At 35.0% G+C, this 19,275-nt stretch overlaps 1 protein-coding gene across 1 annotated transcript in view; it reads left to right on the forward strand.

The window, feature by feature from the left end:
• Positions 1-19,275, forward strand: part of LOC111509302 (frequenin-2) — a 328,404-nt gene that overhangs the window by 302,418 nt on the left and 6,711 nt on the right. The window contains exon 6 of the mRNA XM_074171976.1: positions 6,284-6,372. Coding sequence (XP_074028077.1) covers positions 6,284-6,372 — 89 coding nt within the window. The remainder of the gene's footprint in view (positions 1-6,283; positions 6,373-19,275) is intronic.

A 19,275-nucleotide genomic window follows, 5' to 3' on the forward strand; every position in this document is an offset into this window, starting at 1 on the left:
TTGACGACATAACGGCGATACTCATCCCCACATTCTATTCGTCACCGTAACATGACTTCAAAGTTAATTTTATGACTATTCAGCCAATCATAAAACCCAGTTGGTACAAATCATCCAATACAAACCGCCAATTATTCAGTCCACGTGGACTAGTTCGCAGCGGCATTATTTCTCTGTATTGGTTTTTTGGCCTTTGAGATGCCGATAGTTTTAAGTATTCACAATAAAGGTTACTTCAACTATACCTCTGTTATTACCTACAGTGTTGTTATGTAAGGGCTAATGCAATCAATCATTTTCAGTTTAATACATGAGTTTGAAAATATCCTTATAGGACGAAACTACAATAATGTTAGTTACAAATAAAAGTTTTCAATTATAATCAATAAATTGATTTCAAAACGTAAAGACAAATCTCCTATAAAGTTCCAGTCGAAATTATTATACTCAATACTATGTAATAACAACTGTGGAAGTTAATATATTGGTCAAATATTAAGACTACTCAAAGATCTGATTGCTCCTCACAAAAATGATAGTATATTACACCCTGAGAGATGGGCTCTCAGCAATTACATTTCCAAAAAAGGTCATAACATTCAAACAATTGAAGAAAATGAGTCTGAAATATTGTTTCTGGAAATGTCTTTTATATTACAATCAGAAAATATCCTAAATAGAGAGTCAAATATAAACCACCTCAGCAAAATAGCGAATCAGCGAATCAAATTGATTTGATGATCCCTTCAACATTACATCAAGAAAAAAAATCGACCGATTTTTCAAATATTGTGTACACAATTGTTGGTTTCTGTTCGTTATTATATCTTCCAAAAAAGCATTAAGATTGTCACGGATTTTATTTAAAATAGTGCGGTTTATTCTATCCCATGTTTCAGTTGTAAAAAGAAGTAAATTGGACAAACAAGCAGAAGATTGAAAGACAGTATTACTTTTCACAGGAGTGACTTCAGTTGAGATGATATATGAAGGGGAACCCATAGACATACAAAATGCATGTCGATAAAAGTCATCTTCAAATTGAAAATAGGTTTGGTCTCTACATAATCTTGAAAGTTCTACTGTAGAGGCGACATTCATCTTCATTATATTTTTAAAGTCAAGGCAATTTTCAAACCTGAATCTTACAATTTGAAGAGTTTATTCATTCAGGAAAAGACTTTCAACATCGAAGCTCACCGGAACATCATCACTATGGGTTGATTAAGAAAAATCGATAGAAACTATACCGAACTAACGACATCCAATACGTCAGGAGAGAATTTGATAAATGAAGTCTTCTAGTGAGCGAAATACCAGATTGTCACGAAATGAAGTTTCGTAAAAAATAAATTCAAACCTTCATTAGAAAATATAGTTTTTTTCAAATCAGTTTTCTGAAAAGTTAATTAGTCTGGAAACCACGTTATTATTTTTTATTTATGAAACATTGATTGAAGTTACTTAAAAGTGTTCCTGGATATTTTATATCAAAATGATTGAATATATTTATGCATTGCTAATAATGATTGCTTCCAGAATAGGAAGACTCCACATCGATTTGAAATAAGAAGGTGTACAATCTTCCGGTAAATCTCTTTCAATATCCATCTCCAATTTTTTGGAGTCGTCCGTTGAATGGCAATAGTCGGTGAAATACTCTAGATATTCATCTTCTGTCGTTGTGAGGTGTCGGAGAGAAGCGACATCTCCAGTTGTATCTTTAATGGGCGATCGTTGTTTCACTTGTTTGCCAGCAGGTTTTTTCCAAGGCGGATCATATGATTTTTTCACACGAAGAATGATTTTTTCCAACTCTGCGAATTGTTTAGCAGCTCTTTGTGCCAATTTCATTATTCTAATTTCTTCTTGGAAGTAGGTGTGCTCTAAAACTGATACTTCTATGCTAGGTGTTTCATCCATATAAAGAAGCTCATTTCTATATTTGTTTTCTATTTCCGTCATCATATCCAGAATTTGGAGATTAGCCGTATTCGCACCAATTCTTGTTTCGTATACGTCTTCAACAAAAATCTGCAAATTGAGTACCTCCTCATCCATGATAATTTTTCTGAATTGGTTATTCAGAAGATTTATGATCAGGTCTTTGAGGTAAGATTCGCGTTCTTCCTCCCACAGAATCGAAACTTGGAGTTTTTCGATATAATCTTGCATGGACTTGATATGGTTTTCAAAAAATTTTTTACAGCTTTCCAGTCCTTCTTTCACTTGTAACATTGGAACCCTCATTTCCTCATAGTGTAGTAAAGCATTCAGGTTTTGTGATTCGAGAAAGCGAAAAAACATCCAAAAGTTGATCTGGTTCAGTGAAATAGATTTCTGGAGGTCGTTCAGTTCTTGATTCATTATAAAAGTTGTCGATAATGTCTTCCAAGGAAATATTCCTCCATGTAATTGACTCTCTGTATGTTCCAAAAATATTGATGTCGTCCTCAGATTCTTCTTTGTATAAACAACTTGCACGTCTGTATTTTGGTTGAGAAGCTTTCCACGATGCAGGGCTGACGGTATACAAAAACTTTTGATAAACTTTGATATTTCGCCATTTCTCTTCGGCAATGAACAAAGTCGACCTTAAAGCGGAAAGTTTTTTAGCAACATTTTTGTACTCCAGATACTCTTCGTAAGCCTCAGCCGCTGCCATCTCAGAATCGTTCAGTAACTGCATAGCAGACATATGATCTCTGTATAAAAACTCCTCAAAAATATTAACATATTTTTGATAATTTTCCTGAATAATATGAAGCATCTTATGTTCAGATCGAAGACTTTCGTCCATTAGTAATATATCGTCTTCCCTATATCCATTAACAATTTTTGTTCTTAGTGAATCTCGTAAAGTTTGAATGTAATCTTTGATGTTGAGCTTCTCTGGTTTACTCTCGATCATTTTAAAATAATGTGGATCCACGTCACACACTGTTTTCATACTGTCTTTGGGTGGATCCTTGACGTGCAACATTTGAAAATCTCTTTTTTTTCTCTTGGTAGACTTATTAATACATTTAACTTTCAACTGCTTGATTCTCTCATCATTTCTCCAGGCCTTCGTCAATATGTCATGGGCGAGTATTGCCAGATCCTCAGGGTATTGAAAAGGAGAAGTTCCAACCTTGATGTCGCTTGAATCTTCACCTGGTTTTCCTCTATTAGTATAATAGTGTTTCTTTACTTTAGATTTGTGTTTGATTCGCTTAGTCTGTCCATCATGTTTTGTTGGTTCATCTACATTTAACAATTTTGCAATAGCAACTTCGTGATTATCAGACGAAACATCAGATAGGACTGCTAACTGATCCAGTGAGTCTTCCTCCCCCCCTTCGTCTTCCATCCCGAATTTGGATTAAAATATTTACAGCATTACACAAGACCTTTGAACCTACAACGACATTTAATACTAAATGTCAATGAAAATGTCAAGACACATACACCTTTCACTTATCGAATGAACCAGGAATTGCTTTTGTTTGTAGATTTATGGTGAATGAATAAATCTTCAAATAGTTTGAAATCTTGTGTCATCCAAAAAACTGTTATTCAACATAAAAAAATTTCTGGAATGAAAATGGTACGAAGTTTCTGAAATCTCTATTTTCTGTGATGGTAGTGGTGAGGACTGACCTCCTCACAACTACACTAGACATGTTGCCGTATTTTTAAAAGTCACAGCGTCATTGTCATATGATTCCATAGAATAATAATTGAGTTTCACTCAGAATGTTGTGGGTGACGGTCTCTTCTAATGTACTTGCAATTTATTTCATTTTTTTGTATGCTTTTACAAATGACATATCAATAATTATTTGTGGCAAATCTATGATTTAGCTATATTTTTGCTTTCAGTACGTTATGCAATAATGAAATAATAAGCATATATTGAGTTGTCTGAAACCGCATGAGGATATAAATGTTGAGATATCAAGACGTTTTGTGAAATATTCTTCACATATTCTGAGTGAAATGGGTGTTAAAAGTGAATTATATGTATACCAGTGGAAGCCAACGAATAGAAATTTTCATTTTCATTGGATACGGAAATAAAACCAGAACTCAGCATACGATTTGTTTAATGCGATGTATTCGAACTGACCTATCACTTGTTCAACAGTTAGTGAAATTGAAAAAAGTTCAGAGAACCTGGTCATGTCAAACATACTCCGAATGCTGGATATCCTGAAATAGAAGATAATGTAGATAATGTTGAACTTGATGTTCTATTAAGTGTAAAGAATAATCCTCACAGTACTTCACGGCAAATTGTATGAGATAATGGCATACCTTAACGTTCTGTATCACGTATTCCGGAAGTAGAGGAGTACAAAATACAAATAGAGTCAACAACTAAGTGAAGATGATCCCGATCGCTGTATAGAATTCTGCCAAATGATACAGAATTTATGTCACAACAATCCACGTTTTATTGAACAAAGTTTATTTTTTCGTGAGGTTTTTTTCCTGAATGATTGAGTGAATCGTCAAGACTGCAGATATAAGGTTTGTTCTGGTTCTAACATCCGAAACTGTTTGGAAACTGCGCAATACATGATGCGTACAAACAAAAAATTTCAAACAGTCCGAAATAGTCACGGACACTTGATTGAACCAGAACGCATTTTGAGAAGACCACTGTGCCACCTATCGCAGGACGGGAAAATACTGTTGTTCAAGTCCATTTTGTTATGTAGCGTATCTTTGTAGTCAGTTCAAACGTTATCTAACCTCAATCATCAATTATTTAAATCAAATAAATAAAAAGACATTCTAGAAAGTATCCCAAACAAATTTCCACATGAATGCGCATGAGCAACGGAAATAGTCCTCGACAGTTCACTCGAGAGCAAGTACAAGTTTGTTCCGGTTCTACAAAATTCAGGTTCTAGGACGTCAGGATCATGGGCGGTTGATATAGAGTGTTCTGGTTTATTGAGGATAGTTTCGAACTGATGAATCCTCTGTTCTGGTTCTGACTGCGAAATGATCCTAAACTGTTTTGAACCGTCCTGAATCATTCTTGCTCTCGAGGCTGAACTGTTGAGAACTGTTCTCGTTGCTGCTGTGCAAATTTGTTTGGGCTATTTGCTAGAATGTTTCTTTATTCATTTGATTTGAATAATTAATTATTGACGATAGATAACATTTGAACTGACTATAAGGATACGCTACATAACAAAACGGACATGATCAATAGTATTTTCTCGTCTTCATCTCTTCATATATACGACAGATGGCACAGTGGTCTCCTCAAAAGCGTTCTGGTTCAGACAAGTGTCCGAGACTATTTCGGACTGTTTGAGATTTTTTTTGTACGCATCATGTATTGCGCAGTTTCTAAACAGTTTCGGGTGTTGGAACCAGAACAAACCTTACGATTCGGGGCGGTTCAAGACAGTTTACGATCATTTCGCAGTCGAAACCAGAACAGAGGATTCATCAATCCGAACTTATCCTTAATAAACCAGAACGCTCTATATCATGCGCATGATCCTGACGTCCTAGAACCTGAATTTCGTAGAACCAGAATAAATCTATTGAAGCAGGGATAATCCTCAATGGATGATTGAGGGACTCACTCAACATCCGTAGAAAGTCAATGTAGGGCTGAAATAATAAAAGACAGAATTTGTGGCCCTTTTTCGAATGTCACAGGAGAGCGATAGTAAGAATTTAAAAAAATTAACTTATACCTTTCATCGCCAATATTTTCCCTACCGACAACAATCACAACTTATCAGATGGAAGCATACGGTTGCAAAATGACGGTGCATCCCCGCACTATGCACGTGATGTTCGCGAGTTTCTGAATAACTGTATTCCTAGGAGGTGGATTGGTAAACACGGAACGATAGAGTGGCCCCTAAGATCTCCAAATTTTACGCTACTAGATTTTCTTGTGGGGTTATTTGGAATCGAAAGTCTATGTTTCTAAAACGCAAAATTTAGAATTGTTGCATCAGGTTAAAAATTAGTAGACTTGCCCCAAAAATTATTCGCAATAAACAAGTGGATTTGTATTCGTAGATTTGCTCATTATTAAGAGACTGGTGGATGTCAGTTCGAAACATCTTATTTTTATTAAATATAAAGTTATACTCCCAATCAAGTTTTTCCTCCATTCATTTCCATTAATCGCTCCACGACTTTCCAGATATAATATAGTCGTAATTCTCAGCAGAAAGAAATTATCCACATTTTCAATTTCTTATTATTTCTTGACTCAAATCCCAGTCTCAAAAATCTACTGACACTCACTATTTTATTACAGGGGCATTCAGGCTTTACGATGTAGACAACGATGGTTTCATCACAAGAGAAGAAATGTACAATATAGTTGATGCAATCTACCAGATGGTGGTAAGTTAAATATAACTTCCAAGTAGAAATGTCTAAAATTTCGCAAAACTTTACTAGACTGTTTTTGAAAGCTGAAGGGAGTACACATCAGACAGTGACTTATGTTGAATTCAAAAATAATGTATGTCGGTGGACGTACTTTAGCGATCTATTAAATAAATCTAAAATGGCGCCTGTATATAGCACACATATATTGTTTACATTTAAGCATTTAATAATAATATTGAATGGGGTCGATTTATCAAATACAATATTGGAAAAACCTAGAATAATTAAAGGCAGATTTTCAGCAGAAGCTGTTATATATCTACAGGGTGTTTCAAATTCGATCCTCTTTATTGGGATCTCGGAAACTATGAGAGATACGAAGATGGTTAAATTGGGACAAAGTTGAGCATCTACCTGACTAACAATATGCCGTTGAGAAAGTTCTGAAATTCCGAACATATCTGGAGATATTCAGAAAAAACCGAAATTTCGGAAAATGGTTTTTATTTTTTTTCTGGCTTTGTTTCTCGAAATATTCGAAAATGAATTGCACTTCCACGTTGCCACGTTTTTCCTGCTACATAATGGTGTTTTCAGATTTGCTATCCAACGTTTTGTCTTCCGGCCACCATCATCAACTTTATTTTTCTTTATGGGTTTTTAATAGAACCAGATTTTACCTTTTCAATGATGTATCATCCTAAGTTATTTATTCTTATCATACTAGGCTTCAACTTTGATGTTTCTCAATTCGACTTTCAATTTGTTACACTCAATAACATTTTGTTATTGTACAAGTCATTGAATATTTGGCGAAATATGGCTTTCACGAATGAAGAAAAAAGATATATGATACAAATTCATTACAAATACAATAGAAACAGTGTTAGGACATCAGAAATGTAACTAAACTTGTATCCCGAAAGACGACAACCACATCGAACTATGTTGAAATTATTGGATCATTTGTTTGTTCATTTGAATAGCCGAGGAAAAAATACGGAAACATAATGGACCAGGAAACTAAATAAAATTTGATAATTGAGTTGAGTTAGACATTGTGTCCTTCTCAACAAAAATTAATATCTACACGTCAAAATTCCTCTGAAATGAATATTTGTCATACAAGTGCTTGAAGACATCTCAAAAAAAGCGGTTAAAAATGTTACAAAATACACATATCTCAAAAATTGCATCCAGGTGATCCCGAAAGGCGATTAGAATTTTGTAATTGGCAAATGAGAAGACCTGATTATCCTGTTTTCCTGGAAAATATAATTTGGACAGATGTAAGTACTTTTACGAATTTTGGGATATTCAACCGAAATAACGAACAAATTTGGGGCATAAGCAACCCCAGGCAGTTCTGAGAAATTCGACCTCAAGTGCGATTTAGTATTAACGTGTGGGCAGGAATTTACAAAGATAGAATTTTGGGTCCTCATTTATTTGACGAAATTCTGAATGGAGAAAGCTTTCACCAGTTTTTAATGTCGATTCTCTAAGTCTATTAGGATGATCTATCTTTGGCTAACTATAACAACATCTGGTTTCAACATGATGGTGCTCCACCACACACTACCAGACGAGTATCTTATAACCTGACTGAAAGTTTTGATGATAAATGGATAGGGAATAATGGGCCGGTGAGGTGGCCAGAAAGGTCTCCAGACTCAAGTGTTATGGATACATTCTTATGGGGTACACTGAAAAATTAAGTTTATGGTCAGAAGATGAATGCGCATTTTTGCCCCAATTTAACCATCTTCGTATCTCTCATAGTTTCCGAGATCCCAATGGTGAGAATCGAATTTGAAACACCCTGTATAACCAGACTTCCTGATGCAAATGATTTCCATAACGTTTCTGTTGAAAATATCTCCGCTAACCAGCTGGTGCTGAAGATTAACGAGGCCTCACCTTTCAACGTGCAGCTCGTAGCATGGGTTGGACGATACGCAATAAAAATCATAGCAAATATTATTGTTTTTCGATTTTCCATATACTATACTGGAAAGAAGACTTCAAGGGTAAGGTTTTTCAAATTCTATCTACTCAATGACTAATAATTTTATTCTATTGCATCATTTTTTGAAAATTGAAAAGTCGTGAAAGTCACGTCTGGAGAATTCATTGAAATATTCACCATCATTTCAGTGGTGAATTTGATGGATGGTTGCAAGAAATTATTAAATTCGACTAAATTGACCAACTTTGTCTACCTGTATCACTAAAACAGACTAAGATATCGTCTACCTATCTGTACCAGTATAGGAAACTATTATTCAACTGATTATCAGAAATTTTATTTTCAAGATCGTCTATGAAAATTTCAGCTAGCAAACGGATTTTCCATTATTAGCCCAAACATCAATGTGAAGAAAATAAAAGAAGTTTTGGAATTCGCAGAAAACTCCAAAAACAAAAGATTATTGAAGATTATTGAATATATCTCTTCAACAAAAACCTGGAGATCATTAAACACTTGAAATTTTGACAATGGCATGATTGTACTCAGAGCCAGAAAAATGTCGAATCACTATTAGAGAAGTTGTTGAGGATATCGGCATTTGGGTTGGCTCATACCATGCAATTTTTTCCGAAATTTTGAGCATGAAGAACCGTCGCATGAACATCAATTTGGGATTGTTGAATGACATCAACGACGATCCAGATTTGCCTCAAAGGGTCATAACTGGTGACGAAATTTCACATATAGTAAAGGGATATACTTGAAGTCTGGCTATAGATCAAATTATCTAAAAGAACAATTCGTTCAGGCCCTCAAACTCGCTTCGTGGTGTTATTAATCAGGAAAGTAGTTTTTCATAGGTCTCAGTCCATTAACTTACAGTGTAGTTTTTTTCATTGGTGACCTCGTTCACGGGCAGATGGATCGATGACAAGTATGTTATTTGTCGTTCGCTCCAGCCTAGTTCGAAAATTGATACCCTGAAAGGTATTTGATTTTTAATCATGGAAATCATCGACTTCATGTTGATGACGAGTGGCCAATCAATTATTGAAAATCGATTCCCGCAGTGTTATCGCCAACAGCATATGCAGGAATTACTTCTGTGAAGAATCCTGCACTGACACCTGTCGGATGTAATCCCCTTCGTGGTATTAACCAGAGGGGTAGTTATTTTCTGATAGGTGTCAGTCCATTGACCTACAATGTTAGAGAATTGAGACTGATCTGAACGAATTGTTCATTCAGATAATTCGGTGACGAATCATGGGTATATGGTTATGACTTCGAAACCAACGTCCAATCGTCCCAATGGAAGAGTCCAGGAGAGCCGAGACCAAAAGAGCACGCCAAGTTCAATCAAATGTCAAGGTTTTACTCACTATTTTCTTCGATTATCGTGTTCATCAAGAGTTCTTACCACACGGTCAATAAGGTGTATTATCGTAAAATTTTGCGCTATTGTGGGAAGCAATACGAAGAAAAAGTCTGGTGTTCTGGAAAAACAATTCATGGCTTTCGCATCACGATAATGCACCTGCTCACTCGTCATTGCCTGATCGTAATTTTTTTGCCAGAAACAACCCGTTATCGTACTTCAGCCCCTGTATTCACCAGATTTGGCCCTCTGTGACTTTTTTTTGTTCCCAGTATTGAAGAGACCCATGTAAGGACGGCGTATCGAAATAATTGGAAAGATGAAAATCAAATCGATGAGAGAACTCAAGAACATAACAAAAAATGCATTTCAGAACTACTTCGAGGATTGAAAAAAACGCTGGCACAAGTGGATTATATCTGAGAGAGAATACTTTGAAGGAAAAAATGGAAAGGGATAAAACAAAATCATATTATTTTTCAAGAAAAATGAAAATTCAACTGATTTTTTGAACAGAGTAGTATTGTTTTATTCTAAAAGACAACAAGAACTGAAACCGTCATCGCTTCTGCATTCAATTATTTGTAGTAGTAGAGGAGCCAACGATGCAAAATGGGGATTCACTGGAGCGTCATAGAGACATATTAGGTTGCAAAGCTTAGATGATAAGAAGAAAAAAATGTTATGTAATATGTACATTTTCATCGATGGGGGAAGCGGTTATAGATTTTTAAATATCTAATCATGTTGCATGGACATACTCGAGCGCGTCAGATATTGATAGCATCAATGTCCTACGTATTTTTAATAATGTTCGTTTGTTAATCTGATCGTTTGCATGATGCGGGTGGTTGTACGTAAGGGTTTAAAGTGAAAAGAAAAAAAATGTAATCGCGCAAAGTAATATATATATATATATATATATATATATATATATATATATATATATATATATATAATATATATATATATATATATATACAGTGTGTCAATTTGAAAACTTCCCACCCTCAATATCTCCCTTCCAGTACATAATATGAAAAAATGGTCAGACAGGTCAACTTTATTTGCAAGGGGGACACTCTGAATGAATATTTTCAACCCTCGGGGTTCAACCCCCTAGGAGGGGTGGATGTTACCCTCAGAATTTCAAATGGAAAGGGGGGTCAAGTGGCACATCATTTTGAAGGGCATTCAATTCGCTTGCCGACGGTGCCCTCATTTATTATTTTCCGATCAGCAGTATCCGAAAATGTAGTTCTAAACTAATAGAAGTAATTAGAATTGGCCTATACTAAAATGCCTGGTTATCAAGTTAGTATGCAAAGAAATACAATTTATTGACTCTCTTATAAGTAAAACTTGTGATGACGGGTCAGCTTTTCAACTTTCCATCAGGGGTAAAATTAGACAAGCCTCAAAAAATTTACATTAATTAGTTATCTGATTTCGGTGACTTTCATTTGGGTTTATTATCGGATTTAAAACTCTTATCCCTTTTTTGTTACTTCTGCTATAAAAAGTATCGTTTTTTGAGCAAAAAAGGTGTTCATCGCATTCAAGCCATTTGGTAGTACTATCATTTCAGTTTCATTTGTTGAGCTGATCAGCGATACCTTAGAAAGTGTATAAATTGTAAGAATGGTTTACACTATCCAAGACCGAATTGAAATAATTTTTATTTATGGAGAGGTGGGCAAGTGCGCACGAAGGGCGGCATCTCTTTTTAATGAAAGAAATCCAAATCTTAATATAAGTCACCGGTATGTGCTTGATTTGGTGACAAAGTTTTCCGAAACTGGTTCGGTGAAGAATAAAAAAAGGAATAACCCCAGAGTACTGAATGAGGATGCTCAAATTGAGGTGTTGGGAACATTTGCTGCAGAGCCGACTAGCTCCTTACGATCAGTAGCAGAACAGACGGGAATGTCACACGAGACTGTAAGGAAAGCACTGAAAATGCACAAATTTCATCCATATAAAATGCAGATTCTCCACGAGCTCCATGAGGATGATTATGACAGAAGAATAGAATTCTGTGAAATCATGACTCTTCGAATCAATGCTTTACCTAATCTTCTGTTCAATATCTGTTTCAGTGATGAATGTTCATTTTTCCTGAATGGCAATGTTAATAGGCAAAATTGTCGCTATTGGAGTGACGAAAACCCTCACAATTTTCGAGAAGGACATACACAACATCCACAAAAAGTTAATGTTTGGGCTGGTATTCTTGGAAATGCCATTATCGGACCTTTATTTTTGAAGAAAACTTGAATGGTGATCTGTACCTAGATATGCTTCAAGCACCTATCGATCCACTTATAACTCACGAGCTCGAAACTCAAATTGATGCACACGGTAATTTACTGTTGCAGGAAGATTTGTTACATTTCCAACAGGACGGTGCGCCACCTCATTATTTTCGCCCCGTCCGACAATGGTTGAACGAGCGATTCCGGGAGAGATGGATTGGCAGAAGGGGATCAATTGAGTGGCCACCGAGATCACCGGATTTGACTCCATTAGATTTTTTTCTTTGGGGATATCTCAAATCTGTCGTTTATAAAACACAGCCCACTGATATGGATGACCTCAAAGGACGAATTACAGCAGCATGCCGGTCAATTAGTGGTGAAGTTTTCCAAAATGTTCGAGAGGAGTTCGAAAACAGACTGTATTACTGTTTAGAGCAGAATGGACAACATTTTGAACATATTATCAGATAAAGCGTAACAAGATGGTTGAAATTTGTTTTTTGCAATTTAGTATTTTTTGTTTGCACTCGATGCGTATTTCGTTAACTAAGTAGTTCTACATTCCTCTCACATCCACGAATTCGAATATTACTCAAGGGTTGGAACGATGCTACCTAGTACGATGCTCACCTTTTCCAATAGTCCATTACAATCATTTGTTTTGAATACCAACCTGAATACCAAACATCTAGTGCGGGCGAGTTTTAATCATTTATTCTTATTCACTTCTAATCACCGTTCGTTTGGAACGTTATTGTTCAAAAACTGCTCATCAAAAACTAATGAAAAAGGTATCATTGGCAAGAGAATTGAATGCCCTTCAAAATGATGTGCCACTTGACCCCCCTTTCCATTTGAAATTCTGAGGGTAACATCCACCCCTCCTAGGTGGTTGAACCCCGAGGGTTGAAAATATTCATTCAGAGTGTCCCCCTTGCAAATAAAGTTGACCTGTCTGACCATTTTTTCATATTATGTACTGGAAGGGAGATATTGAGGGTGGGAAGTTTTCAAATTGACACACTGTATATATATATATATATATATATATATATATATATATATATATATATATATATATATATATATTAGGGATTCGCCTAATCTAACAAAAAAAATATATTTTTTAATTTTTTCAAATCATTGAACTTAATTATTTGAAAAGCTCAGGAAATGCCATGCAAATAAATAATTGTATGTTTTTTAAATAGAATACTTGTATTTATAAGAAAATAATTTTTAAAAAATGCTCAAAAATATTTTTTTTACGAATTGATTAATTGATCATCATCTTCATCCTCATCACGAACGAGTCTCTGTGATCAGCTGTGATGGCGTCATGGCAATAGAATTCAGAGTGGAGCCGGAGTAAGAGAGTAATAGATAGAGAAAAAGTGAAAGAGGAATAGACACATGGAGAGGAAAATATAGGTTTCACACAGGTGCACGCATAAAACTTTATCGAAGAATTTTTGTTATTTCGAGTTGCCTAAATCGTCAGATTATATATTTTTCGGGATCCTTGAATTATTTCCTTCAAAATGAAAAAAAATTAGCCACGCTCGAGAATGTCGAAATGACGTTATTTCTTTACAACTTTGCTGGCCTCCCCTTTCTTTACATCACTCTCAAATTGTCATATTACTGGAATATACACTTTTTAGCATGTAATTAACTCACCCTACCTCAATCTGACGCGCTCGAGAATTTCTGATGATCATTTTTTTTACTAATCTGATCCTTTATCTTTCATGGGCGGCCTTATACATATGAGGCTCATATTTGGTGGAGGTACTTAACCGAGTACAATGTATCCCCCTGTATATTAATCTGTCGCTCCTTAGTAAATCCTGAAATCCCCGCTTGGGCTCCCCTATGATAGGCTTTATTGTTTATCGTGGTACCATCCTGTGGCTGGCTTTTCATGAATCGGTGATGCAAAACTACCACATTAGCAAGCAGAGGCAATGCATGCGCTCAAATTTGACCGTTTGTAGCACAAATGTGACATATCCGACAAGGTATGCGGCTCTAGCTGAGGTTGCTATTGCGCGGCGCGCCTCGTGCGCGTCTGTTGAAGTTATTTCAAATATATAGCAACATCAATAATTATCATTCGATTAGAATACAAAATTTTCAATTTTACACCTCTCGACCTTATAAAATGAAATATCAGTGGTAGATAAAATAGTATTTGTTGTCGAAATATATAGAATCACCCTCCACTTTCAAAACGGTGGTATAAATTTGTCACTGACTCGAATGAAAAAAATAAGAATTTTCAAAAATGCATCATCTAACTGAATTGAGATATTAGTTGAAAGTGCTCTCGATTGATAGTTTTTTTTCGATTCAGCCCTCCATCCTGAAGCTCTTTGATTTTGAAGTACAAAGAATCTAAACTTGGTATCCTCAAATACATAATACCTTTGTACCGAAAAATTCATGAAAATAATCATTAATTGATAGTTAGGTCGTTTTATTGAAAGCGATTCAGTCTAGTGAATCTCATAATCAGTATACCAGTTCCTGTATAGTGCTCTACGATTTCTTAACACCATGATTGTATGATCAAAACGTAAGTCCCATTGCAAGTGATTTATAACAACCGAACTGTCACAGCAAACTCCTATTTGTACTGGGATTCAACAGGAAACGGACATTCTGAAACTTCGTGTTATTGTGGATTAATACAGAACGTTGGAGATTCATTGTCGTAAATCATACATAGTGGATTCTCATCGAAAATGAAGGTTACGTTTCTTGATTGTACTACTCTGGGTTCATACACTTTTCCAATGATACTCTCCATTCAAAAAGTTTACCGATAGTTCAAATAACAAGGGTTAATAATTTCTCTTTCCAAAAGTGGTAATGAAGTAGACAAAGTTAACTATTGAATTTATAAGTCTTCAAAAAAAATTGTGGACTGAGAAAACAAGATCAACTTAGTGAGATGCAGATGAACAATACTGGAGAAAAATATCCGAGCCATAATCTTGGTAGATGGTTGAGCAAAGGTTATCATCATCAGTTGTTTCAGAAATATCGATAATCAGTCAATTTCCGTAAAGTACTGAGAAAAAGCATAATTAGCTCAAAGAATTGTTAAGCTTATTCCGAACTATCCAATATAGATATGTATACTCACCTCCTTGGAGCTAGTTGCCTCTTTCCACATGTACTCAAATTCCCGTGAAGGTGTTACAACAAGATTTGCTATCCTTCAACCAATATATTGAAAAATTTTATCAAGTTACAGTGACTGATCAGTTAATTTTAGCACAGCAAAATCCTTTCGACTCATAAGGGTTCAACGAACTCCTTTTTTGGATATTGGATTCAACAGAGAGCTTGGAACATTACTAGAGCCTGAGTTGGGTTGGTATAGGTTGATCGAAATGAAAATCACAGTAAGCGGTGGAGCATTGGCATTTATCAAAAGTAACTTCGCTAGGTAGGTCCTTACTCCAAGCTACGACATACTGAGGTACGCCGGAATCTTTAGCCGACTATTTTTTTTTACTGAAGGTGGTCATTGATTCTAACAGATTAGATGAACTACTTAAATGGAACTGATCGATATTTGATGAAAATAATATTGAAACTATTTCAGATTTCTGTGAGATTGTCACTTTGAAATGATACGATTGATAACACTCTTCCTTCCGACATTTATGAAGATAGAATAGCTGACAGAGTTGAAATAAGGAAATATGTAATGAAGTTAATCAGTGTGTTCTCCTTGAATAAATGAATGGATAGAAGACGAAAATACATTCGTGCCTCCTGACTACATCAAGTATGACCTGAGAAAGGAAGGAATTAAATGCCAAAAGTCTTCTATGTAGCCTGCGAACCTCAATGATGTTTACAGTTCCAAGTGGTCCTTTTGTTGGACGGGTTTTGGTCCCCTCTCCCAAATCAGCTCATTAGACTTCATTGCAACTCCTGCACTGTTCTTACCTATTGTGATCAGTGTTTTTCCATGCACTTCCAGATAGGTGATAATTATCTTTTAGGAATCGAGACAGTGCAGGTTACTCATGTTTACAAGCTGAAGTTTTGTCCGAGCCTAGCCGCATTTTTTTTGAAAGACTTCGTTACACATTTTTCTCTTTCAGAGAAAAATGTTTTTCGTCTGAACCATACCACAGATGCAGCAATAATGAAATGCAAAAAAAGAAAGGTAAAGAAGTCATACTGAAACACACCCCATTGAAAATTATACTGTTTTTGCATCATGGCAAGATATTGTGGTGAAGTGAGTTCTCTAGAATAGTATCAGCAATTTGAAGCATCTGATTATTTTATAGAACTGTAGTGTATCGTCGTCGAACCGCCCGGCTACCGACCGGGCGGTTCGACGTGGGTGCTTTGTTCACTCAGTCAATTGGCCGATGTTGAATCGATGGTTCAAGCCCCAGGCTGTACGCTCGATTTTCACTCGCTGTCGCCCAACCGTGTTAGGAATCACACATTAAAAGGTAAGACCCCGTTAGTCCCTAGCACGCACAAGTATCGAGTTCTGAGGGTTGTCGTTCTCAGGGGTGCGATAGCTGGTTAACGGAAAAAACATTATTCAAACATGACGAGTCTATGTTGTATCAACCGCCCTGCATTATCGATGTCAGCGATAGATAAGCTGAGGTTACACTCATTGAGTCCTGTCATATACTCATACACATGTCGATTACCAGGTTCTTGCTATATTTTACACTAACTAATAAACAATTGCATAATAAATATTTTTTTTCATGCCAAACTATTTAAAAGTGTAAGTTATGATTTTTTAAAAGCAAAATTATTTCTTAAATAATTATTTAAACAATCGAAATATAAAAAAAATCGATTTTAAACAATTAAAAATTAAAATTAGGGAAAACAAATTTTTCAACCATCATTATCTCTAGACAACAAAATAGCAAAAAAAAAATTTCAAAAATTTTGAATTTCTGTATTTGTTTAAAACAATTTAATAAACAAATTACGTAAAAAATTGATATCCTATGTTAATATAACTGCCATTGTTCAATGTGAAAACAGACATAGCTAAATATCAATTGAAAAAAATTTTCATCAACAATTTTTAGGTATTTCATTTTGCAATAGTTATAAAAAATCATAATTAACAAATTAATACATTTTTATGAACTTTTATCGCAGGATCGTATGAAGTATATATATCAAAAGGGCTCCACGAAGTTTAAAATTTATAGGCCAATTATTTATACCTTTTATCCCATTATTTATGCCAACGGAGATTGGGAAAAAATTTGTTAATTAACAGTTGAATAACTTTTTGAAAAATGGTGATAAAACTTTTTTTTACGGGACTCGATTCATTCAAGTGTTAAGAAGATACTAGATTTTTTTCAAATTTTCAAAATGACAATGTATGTTAAAAAAAATTATTTGTTTTGATAAACTCTCTTTAGCGGCAGCGCGCGCATGCCGTAACAGCCGCGCGGAACCCTATTTTCAACGTCAAATTAAAATTATAAATAATGGAGATAGAGTTTCGGGAGTTGAAACTTTTTTATCGGAAATTTCCTCCTCTTTAACGAGCTTTTTTCAAAATTGCTCAAATATTAATATTCTTTGAGTTATTGATGAAAAACTAAATACCATTTTTTTAAATCTTATTTTGTTAATAACAATTACAATTTTTTACGTGCACCAGAATCCTTCAGAAACATTTTTCTAGAGGTGGTGAGCTATCGCTCATATTTTTAGGACCTTTATCTCTGTTTTTCATGTTTTTGAACTTGTTGATTAGACTACAGGTAGATACCTTGGTCTCTCGGATAAATTTCATCATCAGGGGTTGATTCTATAATTCCGAAATAGTAGGTACTACATTCTCAGTAATGACTAACGTTTTTGCCTTAATCTGTCTCTTGCAGTGCCGTACGAAAATTATTCCAAACAAGTTATATAATCTTCTGAATGCTTGAAAAAACATCACATCAATGAAAACAACTATTGCATTTTATGATTCAATGTATCCTCGTATTTGACTCCGGTAATATATTCTTTGAGGTTCCCTGCAAATATTTACTCGAAAGCAATAGCACTGGCTCTTTCCAGCCAAGATTTCATTTCCTCGTGCATTCGATGAAAATGCATTCGTTGGCTTGTTGATAGAAAACGCTTCCTTTTGCTTCGGGAGATGAAACGAGTTGTGTGTGAAGTTCATGAATGAGTCATCGGTAGAAATGAAACCGCAGAAAACGTGAAGTTGAAAAGTGGAAACTACATTAAAACAAATATAGTTTAAAAAAACTAAATTTTCAAAGACCCAGGCTATTCACTATACATTCCTAGATACAACGAATTTGTCTTTGGTATTGGCATCTCAATAGGATACTGAGTTGCGTTGAATAGTTATGATAATTCGAATTTTTGAAAAGTGGCTTTTTTGTTGTGGATTTCTAGTAAAGTTTTGTAGATGTGAGATCTCTTTGCACACCACTTTTTATGGTATGAATTTAGTACGGTAATAACGTCATAGTACTTTCTCGAATGCATATACCGCATTTGATATGACATTCAGAAAAGTTTTAATTGTTGAGCCGTGCCTGCGGAATACAAATTGTAAATCATCAAACAGGGAATTTTTCGCAAAATAATTGTATGGGGGTCTTTCCATAAATATTTCCATCAATTTTTCTTACAGAGGTTTAATCAAAATTGGCCGAAAATTGTCCAAGCAAGTAATTTCTCTTTTTTAACGATGGTACGAACTTTCGATATTTTAGTCGGGAATTACCCCGTTACTGAAGCACAAATAGCAAATATCAGTAAGATGGGAGTTAGTATTTCAATATTTTCTCCATCAATCTCCTTGATAGATCATTTATGTCAGTAGCTGAGGAATTTTTCAAATGAGTAGTATCATGGAGTAGTACATTTTTGACAATTGGGTCCGGAAAAAAATGATAATGGTGAATCTTCATAATATTGAGAGGAGGCAAAATTGCTATCTAAAAAGAAAATTTCAGGCGGAACATTGATGAGTCATGGTGACACAAAATTTATTCGTCTCATTTGAAATATATAGCAACATCAATAATTATCATTCGATTAGAATATAAAATTTTCAATTTTATACCTCTCGACCTCAAACAATGAAATATCAGTGGTAGATATTTTTTTTGTCGGAGATATATATAATCACCCTTCACTTTCAAAATCGTTGGTATAAATTTGTTACTGACTCGAATGAAAAAAATAAGAATTTTCAGTTTTTTATCGACCTTTTTTGGGTATTTGTTTCCTTCCACAATCTGAAAAATATAAAAAAC

Source organism: Leptinotarsa decemlineata, unplaced genomic scaffold (assembly GCF_025532065.1).
Source record: "Leptinotarsa decemlineata unplaced genomic scaffold, Ldec_3_MD MMD2_tig00000035_RagTag_RagTag, whole genome shotgun sequence".
In the NCBI taxonomy this organism is placed as follows: Eukaryota; Metazoa; Arthropoda; class Insecta; order Coleoptera; family Chrysomelidae; genus Leptinotarsa; species Leptinotarsa decemlineata.